Source organism: Oreochromis niloticus, linkage group LG15 (assembly GCF_001858045.2).
Source record: "Oreochromis niloticus isolate F11D_XX linkage group LG15, O_niloticus_UMD_NMBU, whole genome shotgun sequence".
In the NCBI taxonomy this organism is placed as follows: domain Eukaryota; kingdom Metazoa; phylum Chordata; class Actinopteri; order Cichliformes; family Cichlidae; genus Oreochromis; species Oreochromis niloticus.
In genome coordinates, this window is record NC_031980.2 from 12,812,776 (window position 1) to 12,832,681 (window position 19,906).

Sequence of the window (19,906 nt, forward strand, 5' to 3'; positions counted from 1 at the left end):
CCATTTTATTTGTTTTATTGAACGTAACAGACTACATAAATGATTTCACATTAAAACCGTTTAATTGAGGTTATTAAATTCATCTTAAGTGGTTGGTTAAATCAGGTTCCAAGAATCTTCTTCTCGCTATTGGCCAACAGAGGGCGCTGTAAAACATTGGTTGACAGTCAGTGAATTCTCATGAAAGCGCTTGTTGGCTGTGTACAAGCAGCGGTGTCTTTTCCACACAAAAGCTTCTGCGGTTTAAGTTTATGTTTTACAGGACCGCGAGAGTCATTTCAAAAGCACCTTTCCAATCTCTGCGGCAGCTTTTTTGGTTACGAAATTCCCGAAAACTGACGTCCAAAATGTCCTTTCAGTATCCCCAGGCTTACCGCGACGAGTCAGTTGTAAGTAAATGTGGGTTGCTAACTAGCCTAGCGTGCTAATAAGCCGGGATGCTTAATCATCACGCGCTTTCATTCATTGAAAAGAGCGTTCGCTTTGTTAGCATGCTAGTTAGCTTAGCCAGCACTGGTAAACTGAGATTGGCTATGTTGACAAAAATGCATGCATTTCAGAGATAGCCATAACTTAACTACAAGTCCAAATTTAGCCTTTCAAGATGCTACGTGATTAACTTTACTAAACACCCTGGGCTTATAACCCCGATAGCTCAACTCTGTTTTGCTTAGCTACTTCACCTTTTAATCATTCCTCTATGGCTGGTCTCAGGTGGATGACTATCATGGCTGCAAAGTACCTGACCCTTACAGCTGGCTGGAGGACCCTGACAGTGAAAAGACACAGGTAAACTCTCTGTTACCACTCAAATCACCAGCAACAACTAAACTGCCATGTTTAGTTGTTGTGTCGCCTTTTGTAATTAAGAAATGTGGGCATATGATTAGATAGTTAAGTGTTGGTATTAAATGTCGCAGGCGCATTTAAAGGGTAGCATCTCTTGATTTTTTTTTCTTTCTTTTTTGCATATTTGTCATACTTACATGTTTCAGATCAAGCACATTTTAATATTAGTATAACCCCAGTACATATATAATGCTTAGCCTATCAGAGACATTATAGAACAACAATATTGGATTTTCATTTATATATTTCAGTTCTTCCAGCATTCATTATGAATTTCTGTGGAGAAAAACTTGCTTCAAAAGCATAAACTAAGATTAAAAATTGTGTACAATCATTTACGTGTAACTTTTGAGGACACGTTAGCATGCACTGTAATCCGTGCATATCAGAAAATTGGTGCACCGGCATTAAATAGTTTTACGTGTGGTCAAATCGATTTGTATGTGGATTGGAACACGCATCTGTGAGTCCTCAAATGTTACACACAAATTACTGTACACATTTGTAAATCATATTTTTCTCCGTAGGAGTTAGTATGCCGATCGCCTGATCCCTGCTTACCTGTGGCAGTTGTGGTATTGGGGTTGGGGTCAGTTTGTTATATTTTCATGCACAAACAATCAGTAGTTGTTGGCTCTGTATGTTTTTAATGTCTCTTAGTATATTTTAAACTTAAGCTAAATTAACAGACTCCTTCAGTTTAATAGATCATGAGACATGAGAAATGAAAAATATGCAAATGTTTAACAAAATTATCTTCTCTAATTAGAGTACAATCTGAAAACCTAGCTTGTAGGTAGGTTTGGATAGCTTTTTTTCCCTTGGTAAAAATAAAATCTTTATTTAAAAACTGCATTTTGTATTTATTCAGGTTATCATTGATGTTAAAGTTTGTTTGATCTAAAACATTTAGTCATGACAAATGTGCCAAAAAAAGAACTCAGGAAGGGGTGGATACTTTTTCCACAGCAAAGATATCTGCTAAATAATTATTTGCTCTTTTGAACAGTCTGCTGAAATGATAATGGTAAAATGTAAAGCATGGTTGTATTATGCTTTCTTCCATTAGGCCTTTGTCAGTGCTCAGAACCAGCTCACTTTGCCATTTTTAGAGCACTGTGAGGTGCGAGAGCTGTTCAAAGAGCGCATGACTGAGCTGTACGACTATCCAAAGTATAGCTGTCCCTTCAAGAGAGGAAGCAGGTAAAGCTTGCTGCAACTGATTCCTTAATAATATTTGTGATGTTGGATTTCAGCTTTAGTGTTAGATGACAGAGTGATTATGTGACATTCCAGTAGCTTTTCTCTTTGTTTTTTAGGTACTTTCACTTTTACAACACAGGCCTCCAGAACCAGAGTGTGATGTATGTGCAAGAGAGCCTAGATGCCGAGCCCACAGTCTTCTTAGATCCAAACACATTTTCTGAGGATGGGACAGTTGCTCTGCGAGGTATCAGCTGTGGCTATTATAAAAGCAAAGTATCCATTTTACTGACATGAAAAAATATGTTACCTGTATTTCTGGATCGTGTGCTCTTTTTAATTTTAGTAATTTTAGTAATACATTTAGTTCAAAATTGCCTTTCAAGTAATAGTTGCTTCATGTGGTAGTTTTTATTCAGTTTTGAATAAAAATCTCTACAAATATAGTGTCCTCTCTGACATCTAAATTTTGTTAAGTTTCCTTGTTAACGTTCTATTTATGTTTCTCTGATTTCTTCAAGGCTATGCATTCTCTGAGGATGGGGAGTACCTGGCATATGGCACTAGTGCCAGTGGGTCTGACTGGGTGGAGATCCGCTTTCTGCGCGTTGAGGGTGCTGTGCCTTTAGAGGACCGCCTGGAGCGAGTCAAGTTTAGTTGCATGTCCTGGACCCACGATGGGAAGGGGCTTTTTTACAACTCGTATCCTGACCAGGAGGGCAAAAGTGATGGTAAGACTGTGTTGGACAGGATTCAAACATTCTCAAATACTAAACCTTCATTTAGCTGCAGTAAATTACCCTCAAAATATGAAATACTTATAAGATAATTGACATTCTTGGAACTCAGTCTGCCTACCTAGCCTCATGGGACAGGGCTCTCTGCCAGGATAGAAGAAAATGGATTAATGGATATCTGCTTAAGGACTCGCTTTTTTGTGCACTGGCCAGTTACCATTTAAAAAAGCTAATGAAAAGCTAAATTGTCATTAGATAATTGCTAGCAGTTTCAAAATTATATATCTCCAAATGCAGCCTACATAGACTGTTAAACTGCAGCAGCAATGTCTGCTCAAACGTGAGTGGAAAATAAAACTTGATCAGAGATACCATTAATGTATTTTTTTTAAACCTTGAATTAAAAATTTAAAAAAAACATGTTAGCTTTTGAGGAATTACAGACATTTTTGTACACAGACCTCCGTTTACAAAGACTGAAATTGCTAACCAACTGACAAGCATTTCAATGGCCAGGTGAGGCCTGTTCCCTTGTTGTTTCATGACAAATAAGTCAAAGTGCTGATTTCTTTTGTAACAGCTTTTCGCTGTCATCATTAGACTAAAAAACTAAAAACCAAAAATAAAGAGATCATAGAGCCATAGACCACAAAGGTGGATGATGACAAAATCATTTTCATGGTTTAGAAAATGTAGTTTACACTATCCAAGTCAAGAACATGACAAATTGCCAAGGTACAGCAGGAAATGCAGCAGTTTGTACTTTGCTATAAAGTGAAAACTGCTCATTACAGTCAAGAACAGGAAGACCAGATTAGATTTTACCAGAAATCTTCTAAAAGAATCTGCATCGTTCCGGAAAGGAAATAAAAAAAACAAACAAATATGAACTTTTTACCAGATGATGACAATAGAAAAGTATGGAGAAGCATGCCACGTTACCAGTCAGACACGACTTATAATGTCAGTGGAAATGGATCACTGGTGTTTATTAATGATGTAAGCGTTGAAAGAAATAGCAGTATGAATTGTGAAGTGTACAGGTTTATACTCGCTCAGTTTCAGCCAAATGCTACAAAACTGATAGGACAGTGCTTCAACAGTGCAAATGAATATTAACCCAAAGCATACTGCAAAAGCAACCAAAGAGTTTCTCAAGGCAAAGAAATGGGATATTCTTCAATGGTCAAGTCAGTAAGCGATTCTCATTCCAATAGAGCATAGTGCACAAATGCAGAAAGACTCACAAACAAGCACCAAATGAAAGCCTAGCAGAGCATCTCCAGGGAGCAGAAACACAGCATTTGGTGATGTTTGCCGGTTTTAGACAGTCAAAGATTGTAAAGGGTTTTCATCCATGTAAAGTTACGTTTGTATGTCCAATTACTTTTGAGCCACTGTAAATTAAGGAGAATGTATATAATAATGTCATAAGGCAAAATGTTTGTCATTTGTCAACATTTGCTAATTTCTGTTTATTGTTTTTGTTTTTAAACCTTTTGTAATCTAATATTATAAAATTTACACCCACTCGTAACACTCTTCGTCTTTTTGTATTCAATTTTGTTTTTTGCTTTCAGGCACTGAGACCTCCACTAACCTGCATCAGAAGTTATACTATCATGTTCTGGGGACTCCACAGTCTGAGGACGTCCTATGTGCAGAGTTTCCTGATCACCCCAAATGGATGAGTGGAGCAGAAGTATGTGTGAAGTTGTTTTGGTTTTTTTTCCCCTCAACTGTCATGTCATCAAACTTGGGCAGAATGCATGCTTTAGTTGGCATTCAGGTGCAGTTTAATGATTGCAGATGTATTGTAGGTATCAGAAGATGGGCGCTACGTGCTGCTGTCTATCAGAGAAGGTTGTGATCCTGTCAACAGACTGTGGTATTGTGACCTCAAGACCACTCCTCAGGGTATTACAGGTATTCTGTATTTGTGTCTCTTTATTTGTCAAAGTATTTTGGTACTTTAAGACAAATATTGTTCTTCTTGTAGTCTTAGCAGTTTGATTTTAGAACTGAAATCCTTGTTTGTTCAGGACTTTTGCCATGGGTAAAATTAATCGACAACTTTGACGCCGAGTACGAATACGTGACGAACGAGGGCACATTGTTCACCTTCAAGACCAACTTAGACGCCCCGCGTTACAGACTAATCAACATCGACTTTGCCTCTCCGGAGCAGAGCAGCTGGAAGGAGCTCCTGCCTCAACATGAGAAGGATGTCATTGGTGAGGTTCTGCAACACTTGCATGACCTTTTCCCTATAAAATATGAAGCGTTAGCAGTTTCGCCCTGTCATTAAAGGTAAATTTCAACGTCATTCATTTTTTTGCCATGTCTTCCTTGCAGTGTTTGCCACCTGTACATACTCCAGCTATTTGTTTGTGTGCTTCCTCCATGATGTGAAGAATGTGTTGAAAATGTATCGTCTGAGCTCAGGAGAGGAGCTGAGGACCTTCCCTCTTGATGTTGGATCCATAGTAGGGTTCACAGGACGAAAGCGAGACTCTGAGATCTTCTATTATTTCACTTCTTTCCTGTCTCCAGGTACTATAATGCAAAAATTATTATTTTTAATTAAAAAAAGCTATTTTGTTTATCAGATGCCTTTGCTTTGCAATTTCTACCTGTGCAAATATTGTTTAAGTGAAATAAGTCAACCTTTGTTAAGTTTGTATAAATAAGAAACAACAAGTAATGTAATTTTGTTCTCATTTCTAAGTTCCATGTATTATTTCATTAAGTAAATTTGTACTGTCTTTAAGAATTCACTGATTGTGAAGTGATTTCAAAGTAGTAAAGAAAATGAAACTTTTACTTTCTTTTCATCTAGCCATCATTTACCATTGTGACCTAACCAAGGAGCCCCTGCAGCCCCATATCTTCAGAGAGGTCACTGTCAAAGGCTTCAACCCCTCCGACTACCAGACCACACAGGTAACTAGAGCCTAGACTGGGATTACCAGTGTTTAAATAGGTGTGTTTCATTTCTCTTTAAAAATAGGCTGTGGTAAACACATTTATTAAAAGATATCTTAACAGTTAATTATGCATAAATGCCCAACTTTAACCTAGTTTTTAAAGTACTGACCCAGCATTTATCCAAAATGACAGACATAAAACGGTGGTGTACCGGCCAGTTTGTACCCTGACAAACAAAATGAAGGGTTTTATCAATTGGCTGGCTCGAAAATGGCAAACTGTGGGCAAACTATTAGCTTAGGGTTGTTGTAGAAAAGGTGGGTTAAATCATTGAAAGAGGTACTGGTAGCATTTATTAACGTAGGCAGCACTCAAACTGAGCTTTCAAATTATTTTATTCTTCAACTAGAACTGCACCCTAATAGTCAAATCATCAGATATTTGTTTCTTAGTTTAATTTTGTGATTTAGATGTTGTATTTTTGTAAACATGAGGCTATATACCAAGTCAGTGTGGGTGTGTCACATTGCTATAATTCACAGTAGTAACTGTCACATGTCAGTTCACCTTGTTATGGCAAATAAGCAACTTTTTCTGACATTTTTTTTTTTTTAGCTCTTAGCACTTTTCCTTTCAAAAAAATCACCTAGAGAAAGATTTATGGAAAGTACTGCCTCACGACCGGAGTTCTTTCTCACCTGCAAGGACACTCAGAGAGTGAGGCACACCTCCATCATCAAATTGAACCAAACAGTTGAGAGTAAAGCCTCGATAATACTTGCTGCCTGGGTCCAAGTAACGTAAATTTGTTTTTAAGATGGTGAACGCGAGTGTACGTGCAGATGTGGTGCTTCTGTGGGCTCCAACGGAGTATGGAGTATTCGGAAGTATAACGGGAAGGATTGCTCGGCCGTCAGAGGAGACATGACCCCTTTCTCTTTAAATGTAGCCAAAGTAACAGCCATTAATTATGATTTATTGTAAAAAAAAAAAAAAGATTGATTGCCAGATGGAGTTGGAAGCTGGTCACCTGTGGAGAGAAATGACAGAGAAAGAAATTTTACAATTAGTAATAAGATTTGAAGCTTTTATGTTATGATAGATGTTGTCAGTGTCCCTGGGAAATGATTGTGGGCCAGGAATGGATGACCTGACATAGCTGATTTTATATTTAAGTGGTTCAGATTCCTGAGAAACTTGCAGTAAATTGTCCTTTAGATGGTCTAGCCTTGGCCAGACCATGTTTCAAATTCTTTTTACTTCCTCTGTACATATAGTGTCCCAGAGTTAGATATATTTATATACTTTTGCTGAAAACAGCGGCCTCGGAAATAGCTCTGTAAGTGTAAAATGTTCACGATGCAGACAGGATTTTAAAAAAGCTCCTGTGTCTTCTCTTGTCTTCTGACTCAGAAACAAGGATAGACTGGTGATGTAAGCTTTACTGTTCTTTACCTTTTCGTAATTCACTCCCCGTCTCCTTATGTTACCCTGACAATCTTTTTTTTTTTTTTCTCTCTTGTTGTCTCAGATCTTTTATCCCTCAAAGGATGGCACTCAGATACCCATGTTCATTGTTCACAAGAAGGGCATCAAAATGGACGGCTCCCATCCAGGTTTTTTATATGGCTACGGGGGCTTTAACATCTCCATCACGCCAAGCTACAGCGTGTCCAGACTCATCTTTGTCAGACATCTGGGAGGAGTTTTAGCTGTCGCCAACATCAGAGGAGGAGGAGAATATGGGGAGACCTGGCACAAAGGTGAGGAGCTTTTGACACGTAATTATAAACATGACTACAGAGCTCAATCGCAAGGGCGTGTCCAGTTTGCCCTGTTAGAAAATGACTGTGTTTGTGTGTAGGACATACAGTAGATTGTCATTACTGAAAGACAAGACACACCTTTAGTTAAAAGTTTGAAATGAATATATTTGCATATTGATAGATTCTGGAGTTTTCTGTGGCTGAGGAGGCATAAATGTTGTTTTTACGAATTTCTAACCCGACAAGCATAAAAACACCATATCAGACACACATTATTATTCAAAGCATAATAATTTTAGATCTTTTCAAACGTGCCTGGAGGGAATCTTTTAAATATTACCAGTGCAAAGCCCTCATTTACATACTTTGTATTCTTTCTTCCAGCTGGCATGCTGGCAAATAAACAGAACTGCTTCACAGACTTCCAGTGTGCAGCTGAATATCTAATCAAGGAGGGATACACTTCTCCCTCCAAACTGACTATAAATGGAGGCTCCAATGGTGGCCTGCTTGTAGGTACGTACGCTTCCACTAAAGAACAAGATATACTAAAACAATATAATCGCAGCAAATGGATATAGATGATGTTTCTGAATCCTTGGTGTCCTGTCTCAGCGGCCTGTGTAAATGAGCGGCCTGAGCTGTTTGGATGTGCAGTAGCTCAGGTGGGCGTCATGGACATGCTGAAGTTCCACAAGTTCACAATCGGGCACGCCTGGACCACAGACTTTGGCTGTTCAGAAGACAAAGAGCAGTTTGAATGGCTGATCAAGTAGGTGCTCTCTGACCACAGTTTAGATTTTAATGTGAAATATATACTGTAGGCTGCATTTACATCAGCAGGTTCCTTTATACATTCAAATCTAAGCTTCACTGATTACATTGGCTACATGGACATAAAAAAAATGTACAGTGCTTGCAAAAGTCTTGAGCTACTCTCACTTTCTGAACCGTAGAATGGTTTCGAACAATAGTTCTCCAGGCTGTGTGAAGGTCTGTCAAAATCTTTCTTTGTCCCTGACCACTAAAAAAAAAAAAAATCGTTAATTCGTGTGACTCATTCTAGTATAACAAAGGCACCTAACACAAGGTAAGAACCAGCGTGTGTCTACACATAACAACCTGGTGAAGAACCAATTTCATATCTTATCTTTAGACGCTTTGTTACTAGCAGCCTGTCACAAAAACACAATTTATTCCTATTTCTTTAGTTGAAAAAAAAATCCTGAAGATAACAGTCACACAAAATAGTATTTTTGCACAAACAAGGTGAGTCCCAAGGTGCTATTAGCTGAAAACTTGTCAAATTTCAGCATGGTTTGCAGCATGTCCTTTAAAAAATTGAGGAAACTGGACAAGTGGAGGACAAAAGGAAAAGTGCCAGGCCTAAAACCCTGTCTGCAGCAGATAAAGTGTCTGAATGTCATTTCCTTAAGAAATGGGGATTTAAAAAGTCCAATTGTCAAGAAGCCATTGCTAAGGAAGAGAAACAGGAAGGAGGCTGAGTTATGCCAAATTACACAAACACTGGATTAAAGATCAGTGGTAACAGGTCTTTATGGTGTGATGCATATATACAGAGGCTCATGGTGGTTTTGGGCTACATCTCAGCCAGTGGTGTTGATGATCTTGTCAAATTTTAAGGAATTATGAATGTGGAAAAACACTGTCAGATTTTAATCCACCAGGCAATACAGTTTGGAAAGCACTTGATTGACAGCAGCTTCATTTTTTTTAGCATTACAATGATCCTCAACACACAGTTAATGCAGTAAAAGCATACACAAATAGAAAAATAGACCATGAAACACTGTCAGTCATGGATTGGTCTCCCCAGAACCCAGACCTCAGCATTATTGAAGCAGTGTGAGATCATCTTGACAGAGAACAGATCAAAAGGCAGCCAACATCCAAAGAAGATCCTAAGGAGTTCAGGCTGTGTTGAGGAATAAAGGTGGCCATACCAAATATCAACTTTCATGCTTATTAGAATTGTACAGTCTCAGCTTTTAGCTTGTATACTGTATTTCCTTGTGTTTGTTTGCCCATTTTAATAAATAATTACTGCACAGATTTTCAATTGTCTTTACAAAATATAAAGAAATAAGGATTGGTTCAAGACTCTGGCACAGTACTGTATTTTAATGAAATATCTCATTCCAGGAGTTATCCTTGTTTCTTGATTTGAGAACTGAAGCTCACAAAGATATTCAGAACAAAGAAAATTACCTGACTATTTTGTGTCTAATGTAGGATAGCAGTGTGAATATATTATAAGGTTAAATAAAATATTTTTTTACTAAAACATTATCATTGCTCTGACATTTTTATAGTGGGAATCTGCTGTTTACTTAATATTTAAACGGTTGCAGTCCTAACAAAGATCCCACTGGTCCTCTCTCGCAGATACTCCCCACTTCATAACATCCGTGTCCCAGAAGGCAATGGGGTCCAGTACCCTGCTGTGCTTTTGCTGACAGGTGACCACGATGACCGGGTAGTGCCTCTGCATTCCCTCAAGTACATCGCCACTTTGCAGCACATTGTAGGTCGCAGCCCCAAGCAGACAAATCCCCTTTTCATCCTTGTGGACACAAAGTCAGGCCACGGTGCTGGAAAGCCCACGAGCAAAGTCATTCAGGAGGTGGCTGACACTTACGCCTTCATCGCTCGCTGTCTCAACATCTCTTGGGTCAAATAACCTGCACCTACCTTTTAAAGTGTGTGGTGTTTCTCTTTTTTTCTTTTTTTAATCCTTTGGTCAAACCATATTTAGAATACCGTTAATACCAGAATACCGTTAATACCAGATGTTGACACATTGTTTATAGCACTGCTACCTTTTTTTTTTCTCCTTTTTTTTTTTTTGTGCTGATCTGTTTTTGTCCCTCCCCCTGTGTGAGCAGATTAGATCACAGAGTCATCAGGCTCTGCCATGCACACAAATATAAGCCAACATGCATCTCTCACACCTAATGTGTTGTTTGTTCTGTGTAGTCACAGGGGGCTCTTTTCAAGGATGATGCAGTAATCAGCCAATCAGCCGTTAAAGTCATGAGGTGAAAATAGCAAAAAGTTCATTTCAAGATTGTTCCTGCTCCCTTTGGGTGCTGCAACGTGATGTGTGTGTTATTTATTTCTGGATTGTGCGCAGAATGGAGTCTGTTTGATGTCAGATGATGTCAGTACATACAAATGTTAGTGACAGTATTACACGGATGATGGTACTGCTGGTGGATGAAATGAAAACAAATGCAAAAAAAAAATCTGTTTCCATGGGAAAGTGTGTGTGTGTGTGTGTGTGTGTGTCTGTGTGTGTGTAAATGTCAGTCCTTACATTAATTTCAGACTGATGATTTCTACCTCTTGACTTGTGCTGATTGTTTTCCTTTTCAAAGGAAACAAAACACAATGCCACAAATACAATAAATAACTTTTTCAACAGTGACTCATCAGGATCTTTTATTATTTGTGTATGTTAACAGCTATGGACCTTTATGTAGTAAATAAAATTACACTAGGGTAACAGCCTAGGATAAAAATATATGAAATTTGATTGTCCAAATTGGATCGGAGAATTAATCCTCAAAGTGGCAAGTTTGAGTGAAACAAATGAAGGAAGTAAGTAAAAAAAAAAATCGTTTTATTTGAGATAATCTTGGGCAAAGGCAGAAATATTTTGCTTTCTATTAAAAAATTATAATGAAATGAGAAGCGAGTCAAGAACCTGGGATATGAATCGGTCTGTTGTTCCCTTTCACAGACAAAGCAAGTCAGGGCGTCTAGATCTGATCTTGAGTTCATGTGTGGTCTTCCACCAGGGGGCAGTCACGCTGAAAGTGAACAACGGGTACAGCAGCAAGCACAAAATGAGGGTGGTCTCACAGAGGGAGCCATGAGGATTAATAAACGTACATGTTTCATGTTCAAAAACCTCTCCGATGTCGCACTTTTGGTTTTCATAAGCATAATCTGGCACCGGAGACTTTTATAATCATCTTCTCAAACGCTCCATCATCATCCAGCTGACTTTCTGTGACCGCGCCTTTAATGAACAATACATTAAAAATAGCAAGAAGTTGAGCTTCACGATGACTTTTTCATAATTTATAGAATGGATTATATTTTTTTATTAAAATGTTTAAATGCACAGTCTACACATTAAAAGCAAAAATGAATTATTTTTAATAAAAAATACACCTTTTTATATCCAAGAATCACAGTTTGTTACTTTAATTTAATTGTAACTTTTACAAAATTGAACAAAGGCAGTTGCGGTTACGCAGCAGAGGGCAGCATGAACCTTGAAAAGAAATTCATCAGGCTATAATCACCTCTCTTAGTTAGATGGAAGGATATGTCTGTGTGGTGGGGGAGGGTCAGGGGGTGTGTCTCACGGGTTAGTATGAAAACATGCACAAATTTCCTTTTATCTAAATTCAAACTGGTGTGCACCTTACATTACATTTTTCACAACATTCAAATAAACTGATATCAAATTAGAAAAACGTCTATTGGAAGTGAAGTTAAAAAAATTAAATAAATTCAAATGCTTTGCAAAAACGTCAGTTTCAGATAAATAATTGAGATGCACATAAATATAAATCTGAAGACAGAAAAAAATGACAGCTTATATTTTTCATTTCTGTTATTTAAAATTCCCAATAAACATTAAAGATGGACATGAAAAAACTCATGGTTTCAGATTCAGATAATTTTTAATGTAAATGAATGAAACATGTGCTCAGTGTTCCAGAAAAACCAAATTACTCGTCATGTTATGAAACTAAAACAATCGTGAAATCTGACGCCAAGAAGAGATGCACGATCCAATTTTTCTTTTAAGTTTTCAGAATGTTTTCTGACACAACTCTTCAACACTGACTCGCTTTACTTAAAACCAAATTATACTGCCTGTCTTAATTCTTTAACATCTATTCCAGCTCCCCAACAACTCTGGATGACAAAGACCTGCTAGTGCCTCTGCATTTCTATTTAACCTATTTAACTTTAGGTTAAATAACTGGAAGAATGATCAGCTAAATTAACTGAATAACAACCAGAGCCAGATATAGGCCATGCGTAATAGAATCAAACGAGCTAGTTGACCAAACTTATCAAAAAATTTTTTAAAAAATAAATAAATCCCAGTCACTACAAATAACTTTGTCAGCACTCAATGCCTCATCTAAGGTTTGGCCCTCCCCTTTAATCACCTCCCAGCCAATTTAGACTGAATGCGCACGCGTCCACATATACCCGCGTGGGAAACCAGAGGATACTGGACCACCAGATGGCGCATAAAAACCCCGTGAAATCCTGCAGCCTGCCTACATGTAGACTGGTGTGTCAGTGAACTGATCCTAGTGGTAAACTTAACAAAAGAAAAAAAACCCTCACTGTTTCACTTGTCTGTGCTGAAGCTGGCGGCTCATCACACACAAAGCAAGTGGTTTATAGGATTAGCCCATGCATGACCTACATTATAATATTATGTTAAAACATCCTATTATACGTTGGCTTTAGGTGGAAATAACCATCACATGTGGCAATAATCTTATCAACTTATGTCTAGTGAAAGTGGTGAAAAAGATCCTCATTTCTGATTGGCTGACACATTCGAGGACATTATAACGCGCCCGATGAACACACACCTGTGATTATAAGCATTAACGCTAAACGGAAAGCCAGTGTTGAGGAACTATGTTACTTGGCGGAAGGGTAATAGTTAAATTATGTTATGCTTCCTATCTAGTCTGTTCATTTAATAGTTGCGAATGTAGCTTTTTTTTAAATTATTATTTACACAGTTTCTATCTATCTATCTATCTATCTATCTATCTATCTATCTATCTATCTATCATCGAAGCAAACTGATATTTCACTCTCAGTGTGACATTACTAGTCAAGTTGACTGTCTTTAGCAAACCGATGGATGGCGCTATTTTTTCAATCCCACCCCCCACTTCTCTGGTCTTATCAGTTACCAGTAGCTGATCTGGAACCAGCTCAGTTGCGCTATTCAACAAGGATATGAAGCTGAAAGAGTCAACAGCAGACATCAGATCAGTGAGGAAAGTTTGGGGTCCCTGAAGGAGTGGATACATTATAGTAGGCTAATAATAATTTTGGGGTGTCTTCTGTATGATCGCTTCACGGGTGATTGGAGTGAATATTTATGGTAATCTTGTAAGGAAAATTAATTTGAGTTTACTGAGTGGTGGGTAGGTCTTTTAAACGGTCTGGGTGGGGGATGTTAAGTATGGATCTTCATCAACAAGAGAAAGAGAGGGAGAGAGGTGGGGATGGTTGAGAGCATGTTGGGGGGAGGTCATAGATGCCGCATGGTTAGGAGAGCAGTGATAAAGCTCAGAAGATCTCGGATACCAACGACGCATCTGCATCTTTTCTACTGGAAGACGTGTTTATGGGGAAACCCCACATTTGCAGCTAAAATGCTAGCACTAATTCAATTTTTAGACCTGGCTTGTGGAGGGTAGATATGAGATTGAGCCGTCAGTGCCTTTGAGCTTGAGCAGCCTTTTGTGAGAAGTTGGGAAATGAAGTGAGAGAGAGAGAGAGAGAAATCACCTTTGGAGCAGTTCAGAGGATGTGTTTTTTCGGATCTGTGCCACAGCCTCACAGGAATCTGTTGGTTCAGTTTAAAACAAATCAGTCTGTCCCTCACGCTGCTGCAGCTTATGTTACAGAGTCACTATAAAATATTCATCCATGGAAAATCTCTTTGATTCCAGACGGTCACTTGGCTTCATGCGCCATGCAGGTTAAAGTCAGTTGAAACATGTAACTCAAACTAGAGCGTCGGGAGACCTGATGACCAGCAGGCTGATCTCTACTTCACCCTACATTTGCTCTATCAAAGGAACACCGGGAGAAACGCTTGGTCTGCCTGTGCCATCTCATTCATTCACGACGAGAGAGGGAGAGAAAAAAGGGAGCATGTCCACTTCCTCCTCTACCTCTTTTACAGGTGAGTGCGCTGAATTTTACCAACATTTTCCCCTATTTCCTCCAGCTTAAATCCACCCTCCTCAAGAAAAGCCTTGATTGAGACTGGCTCACCCCCCCCCACACACACACACTGCCATTCCCTGACCTGAAATGACCGACGTTACCCACCGTGAAGACTTGATGGATTGGTTCTTTAATCAAACGTAATCAAAACCGATTTGACGCTAAAGATGCGCACAAATGCGCCCAAAAGATTGCTTATCGTTTTGTATTAAGGGAAATTACACATTACACAGTTATTTGTATAACTACAACTGGAAGTCTTTAAAGGGAACTATCCCCAATACACGGGGGAAACCGGAAAAACAGCAATTAAGCAAACAAGATCCATCATCACAGGATCTCTGTTAACCACTTTAAGCTTTATATTATAATATTTAAGGAGTATTAGCGTTGGTTTAGCAGATCTATCGATTACATTGTGGGTGGATGCTCAGCTTCTCCATTTGTTTGACTAAAACTTCAGAAGGTTCAGTGGATCCAGGAGCAAGAAAAAACAGTCATACTGACCCGCTGAAGCCCCGCAGAACAACACGACAAAAGAATCCAAAAATAAATCGGAAGAACGCGATATAGATGCGTGGCCCCATTGTGCGCAGTTTTTGGCGCACCGGCGGTACAAGCGCTTCTTCCCTAACCTCCCCCCTCTCCTCGCGCTCTCTCTGACGTCACTGATATTTCATTCAGATATTTTCACCCTGTTTACTCCCGGTGCAGGAGCCTTGGCCGGATGGTTAGACTACCACTACGTGATTTACCGCCCATAAAGTTTAGTTTCGTCGCTTTTCTTTCTCTTCCTCCCTCAGAAGTAAACGGGAAATTCATCTCCTGAGACCAAAAGGTAAAAGAAAAAAAATATGGCTGTTGGAAGTGTATCAAATTGAAAGTCGTCCTAAAATGCCTCCACTGAACAAATATCCAATCCGAATTTAAATGGAACGGGGTTTTAAAAAAATCGTATTTTACGAACTGAAGCATGAAAAACGAAGGGAAAGTTTTTGAGTTGCCCCTGTGGTCAAGTATGAACCACACGACACGTGTGTGCTTTTCTGTGCTGTGTGAATATTTTTTTTCGTTGAGTCTAAATATTTGTTAACGAAATCTGCGAAGAAAACAGAGGAAAATATTCGATGAATGGGTGAGAAAAAAAATATCAATCCTTCTTTGTCTGCAGAGAGTTACCAACATTCAGGGATGGAAATTAAAGTGAGTTGTGCTTTGAATTTGAAACTAGGTGAAAAAAATTAGAAAAAAATGTCATTTTTTGGCGTGTTTTTTCTTCTTCTCTTAAAACACTCCATAAGCCTATAGTCTCCAGGTCCTAAAAATAACCCTGAGGGGAGATGACCCCGCTCTGCCAACACTGTTTATCCATCCTTGTAAACGATAGAGAAAAGTGAAGGATTGGTAGCTGGAATGCATGAGGTAAACGACAAAAAACAACCCCCTCCCCACAAAAAAAGAAAAAGAGAAAAGAGAGAGGGACTCAATGAACCCTTTGAACTGCATTGACAGCAATGCAGGGTAAAATGCAAGTTTCCTCTGGGAGCCTACTTGGTGAAGAGTGGGGGTTGGGGGAGGTTAGCTGGGGAGAGGGAGTTCAAAGTCTGCACAGAAAGTTGGTATTCAAACAACTCAGGAATCTGCATGTGCTCATAAATATATATATTTCATCTAAGACAACTGAAGATCTAAATCACCACTGCTTTTTCCTTACAGACTTAAAAAATAAAGAGCAATAGAAAAGAATTAACATTTGAACAGGTTTGATAAGATGGCTTATAAAAAGATACATTTAAACAGAATATGTACTGATACTTCCACTTGGTCTTCAGTAAACCCCCAAAACACAATTAAATGAAAAAAAAATTCTCTCTTTATTTAAAAAAGAAAACAAAATGCTCTTAAGATCCTATAGTTTGCAGGTTGGATGCGCACATTTCTTTCTACTGATTAGAGCTATTAACTGAGAAAATAAAGCAACAAGAACAATAAATAAAACAAGGCGAATCCATTAAAAATATTACATTTGTTTTATTAAATGTATCTATGCAAATCTTATCAATAAGCCAAATAAAACAAACCCAAGACACACTCCCTCAATTCTACACCTGAAATTACTGCAGGCCTTACAGAGATTCATATTACACCAATTTTTTTTTCTGCTCTCATGATAAATTTGTACTCATAGTGTTGAACATCATATATAAATTGTACCATATTGAATTGGACTGTACTGAAAATAAATGAACCCTTATTTGTATGATGTTGCATTGTCTCACAGGGACTATTTTGACATTCAATTTGGAACAAAAACCCTATATGCACTTCTCCAAAACCGCTTATTTTATATGAGGCAAATTCTCATTGCTAGTTGTGATGAAAGAATAAAAACAATTCAGGTAATCACACATCTTTAAAATTGGGCAGTTCAACAAAGTGCTCCACAGAACAGGTGGGGATTAGATCGATATAAAGATACAGCATATATGGAAACAGCTTGTCCTGACATAAAAGAAAATAGAGAGAGTAAAAAGACATAAAAAGGGGTTTAAGTGTTGCTCCTGCTTTGCATTGAAACAAATAATAAATGAAAAAAAAATGTAGTCACTTTGTCTTAAAAATGTATTTTTGTTACATAAGAATTATCTCTTCAACCTTTTTTTCCGCAAACATTCACATAAAAAGTTTCTTCTTTATCAGTGTCAGCTCTCTTTTTTCACATGTAGGGAGGTACTAAAATTAGATCATATCATAAGAAATGATATTAAACCAAAAAAACACAAACAGTGATGTTGGTTTTAAAACGAAGGTCATCTGCAAACAAGAAGCTGCTCGGCTCATTTCAGAAACAGATCATTTCCTAGCAATATTACAGATGTGACATGAAGATCCTTTTGTAGAACTTAATATGTGAAATATTTTCAATGCTCATCTTCATGAATAGAAGTGGAAAAAGTACAGATCCTTATATAAATGAGTGTAAAAAAATTAATCTTATTCTGTAGCATGATGGAACAACTAGTGCAGAAATTGTTACAAGTTTTATGTTCAGCTTAAAAACATCTTCAAAAAGAAAAGAAAAGAAAAAAAAAACATCTTCAAAATATGTCCGTTTGTAGATGTCTTTGAAAAGTCTCAGATGAAAAGTATTTTTCTTCTTTTATCTACATAAATATAATGAAAAGGTTTGAAGGTAAAAGAGGTTTCAAAACAGTCTTATCTTGTTGCATAAGTGCAAACAAAAGGCGTAACTGTGGATCTGTGACAGCTACAAAACAAACATCTAATGCAAAGAAACAAAGTTTGAAGTTAGGCCATGTCACTTTTTCAGATGTAGGACCTTTAAGGTTTTTTGTTGTTGTTTGTTTTGTTTTATCACACTGTCAAATGAGAAGCTGCCTTCTAACTTCTCCATCAGAAGGACGTTGAGAAAAAACAAAATGTTGAAAACTTTCTTCTGCTGAAGCTTGAAGGCAACCGATCAAACTGAGAAAAATCTGAATTTTCAAGGCGATGCTCTGCAAAAAGAAAAGTGGAAAAGAGATGGACATACGTTTAACAACCAATTGAAAAACAACTATATGTGAAGAATTCTAGTTTGCGTTGATTATGAAAACAAACTACTTAGAACATCAGCAAAGCTTTACTTTCACAGATTTTTCTGTGCCTCTGTACCATTACTATTAGTTAAGGCTGTTTCTCGAGCATTTCATGAATCAATTTGTTTTTTAAAGGTTTAAAGCACACCACAAAATCTTCACTAACAACCATTTTGCTCTTTCAGTTCCCTCTTTTGACCGACAGGCACACCAGAGCCTCCCATATCTAAATCATTCCTTGTCATTCTTTTGCACACTTCGGTAAGCTGCACTGCGGTAATTTCCGCTGACTTGTCCTAATCAGAAAGGTCCTGTCAGGATATGAATGAGTGGATAACATCTGACAGTGGTATCCAATCCTGTGACCCACACAGTAATTCTATGGCTGCTGAGGAGGCCTCCACTACAAGCATCGTCAAAAACAGGCCTTGTGCGCGGGGGCTGGGTTGGACGGATTGGGGGTAGGGGCAAAGCTTGCGAATTCCGGAGGGTGGGCTCTCGAGCGTTGGTGGGTGGAGACAGGCTTGTTGTTGTTTCATTCCTCCAACGTGTTTTTCCTCTTTCCTCATACTCGCGAATAACCCCTCGAGAAACGTCCCACCAAGGCAGAAGTGAGATAAGATGGAAAGTTTCTCAGTGGGCTTGTTCTTGTTGTTGATCTGCTCCGTGGGCTATTCTTCTCTTAAGTGATCTATGCGGCTGGACGTAAACCATGTCCAGAATAGGAAGTAAGACGTGTAGTGGAATTTAAATGTGCTCAAACTTGATTTAATCCAGCTTTTGTGTTTGTTTTGTGGTTTTAAACATACTGTGTTTTAACGGTACCATTTTAAAAAAAAGAGCATATTGAATTGATACAAGCCACCTGTGTTAAAGTTCTCTTTAAGGAAGCTTAGTAATGCCACAAAAATCTCTTTAAGTTTGAATAAAAGTGGAGCTTTAAGACTCAAACTAAGTTATTTTGTAAGAAGAAGAAGGAAAAACAAGATTTCAGCTCCAAACTTTACTGAACATTTAATCACAGCTTCATAGCATTTCTAAAAGCATTTCTAAACCCCCCCAAAAATAAACAAAAAAAAAGAAAAAAAAAGAAATGACCCTCCCCCACTCAAAAGAAAGAAAAGAAACAGACAGAACTAATCTTGGTAAGGAATGGTATCCTCATGACAAACGAGGCTCAAGACTTACAAATATCTGCTTTGCTTTCTGTCAGTTTTCCAGTCACATTCCAAAGCTGTGAGTTCAGCTCTCCTCTGGTGCCCACTATGATACTGGGAGGTAACTGGTTGTGAGTTAGGAGCATGAGCACAAACACATGTCCATGCATGAAAGTGGGAAATGATCATTTGCACTGTGTTTTGTAAAATTCACAAGTTCTAGTTTCCAGCAAAACAGGTTTAGGTTTCTTAGCATAGCTGGATGTTATTTCTGTTAAAGCCGCAGCTGCATTTCACCCTTTTGAATATATACTGTGTGAAAGACTGAAGTGAGCTGTGCAATACAAACAAAGGCTGTAATAAGCTTACGTATTTTAATGGCGCTGTGTTTACTTTGTATAAAATGTAGAAAAGTTAACCCTGTCTTGAAAATCTTTTAGAGTTTGGTTTTGGTAATAGTAGGGTCTGGAGAAGAGATTCAAACAAGCAAACTAATAGAAATCGACAAAAAACAAGCAGTAAAATAAAATAAATTAAGAAACTTTTTTAGATGAATTTTGTTTGTTAAGTGATGCTTTATGTGTAAATTTTCACCCATTTAACACTATTTTTTGTCACCCAGTGGAGGACTA

At 38.1% G+C, this 19,906-nt stretch overlaps 1 protein-coding gene across 1 annotated transcript; it reads left to right on the plus strand.

Moving 5' to 3' along the window:
* Positions 1-153: 153 nt before the first annotated feature.
* Positions 154-10,931, plus strand: prep (prolyl endopeptidase). Its single transcript, XM_003458233.5, has 14 exons — positions 154-389; positions 715-789; positions 1,919-2,052; positions 2,169-2,299; positions 2,574-2,783; positions 4,370-4,491; positions 4,610-4,715; positions 4,832-5,023; positions 5,145-5,342; positions 5,629-5,732; positions 7,249-7,480; positions 7,868-7,999; positions 8,099-8,255; positions 9,890-10,931. The coding sequence occupies exons 1-14, from the start codon at positions 252-254 to the stop codon at positions 10,182-10,184; spliced, it is 2,226 nt and encodes a 741-aa protein (XP_003458281.1). The 5' UTR covers positions 154-251; the 3' UTR covers positions 10,185-10,931.
* Positions 10,932-19,906: the final 8,975 nt, after the last annotated feature.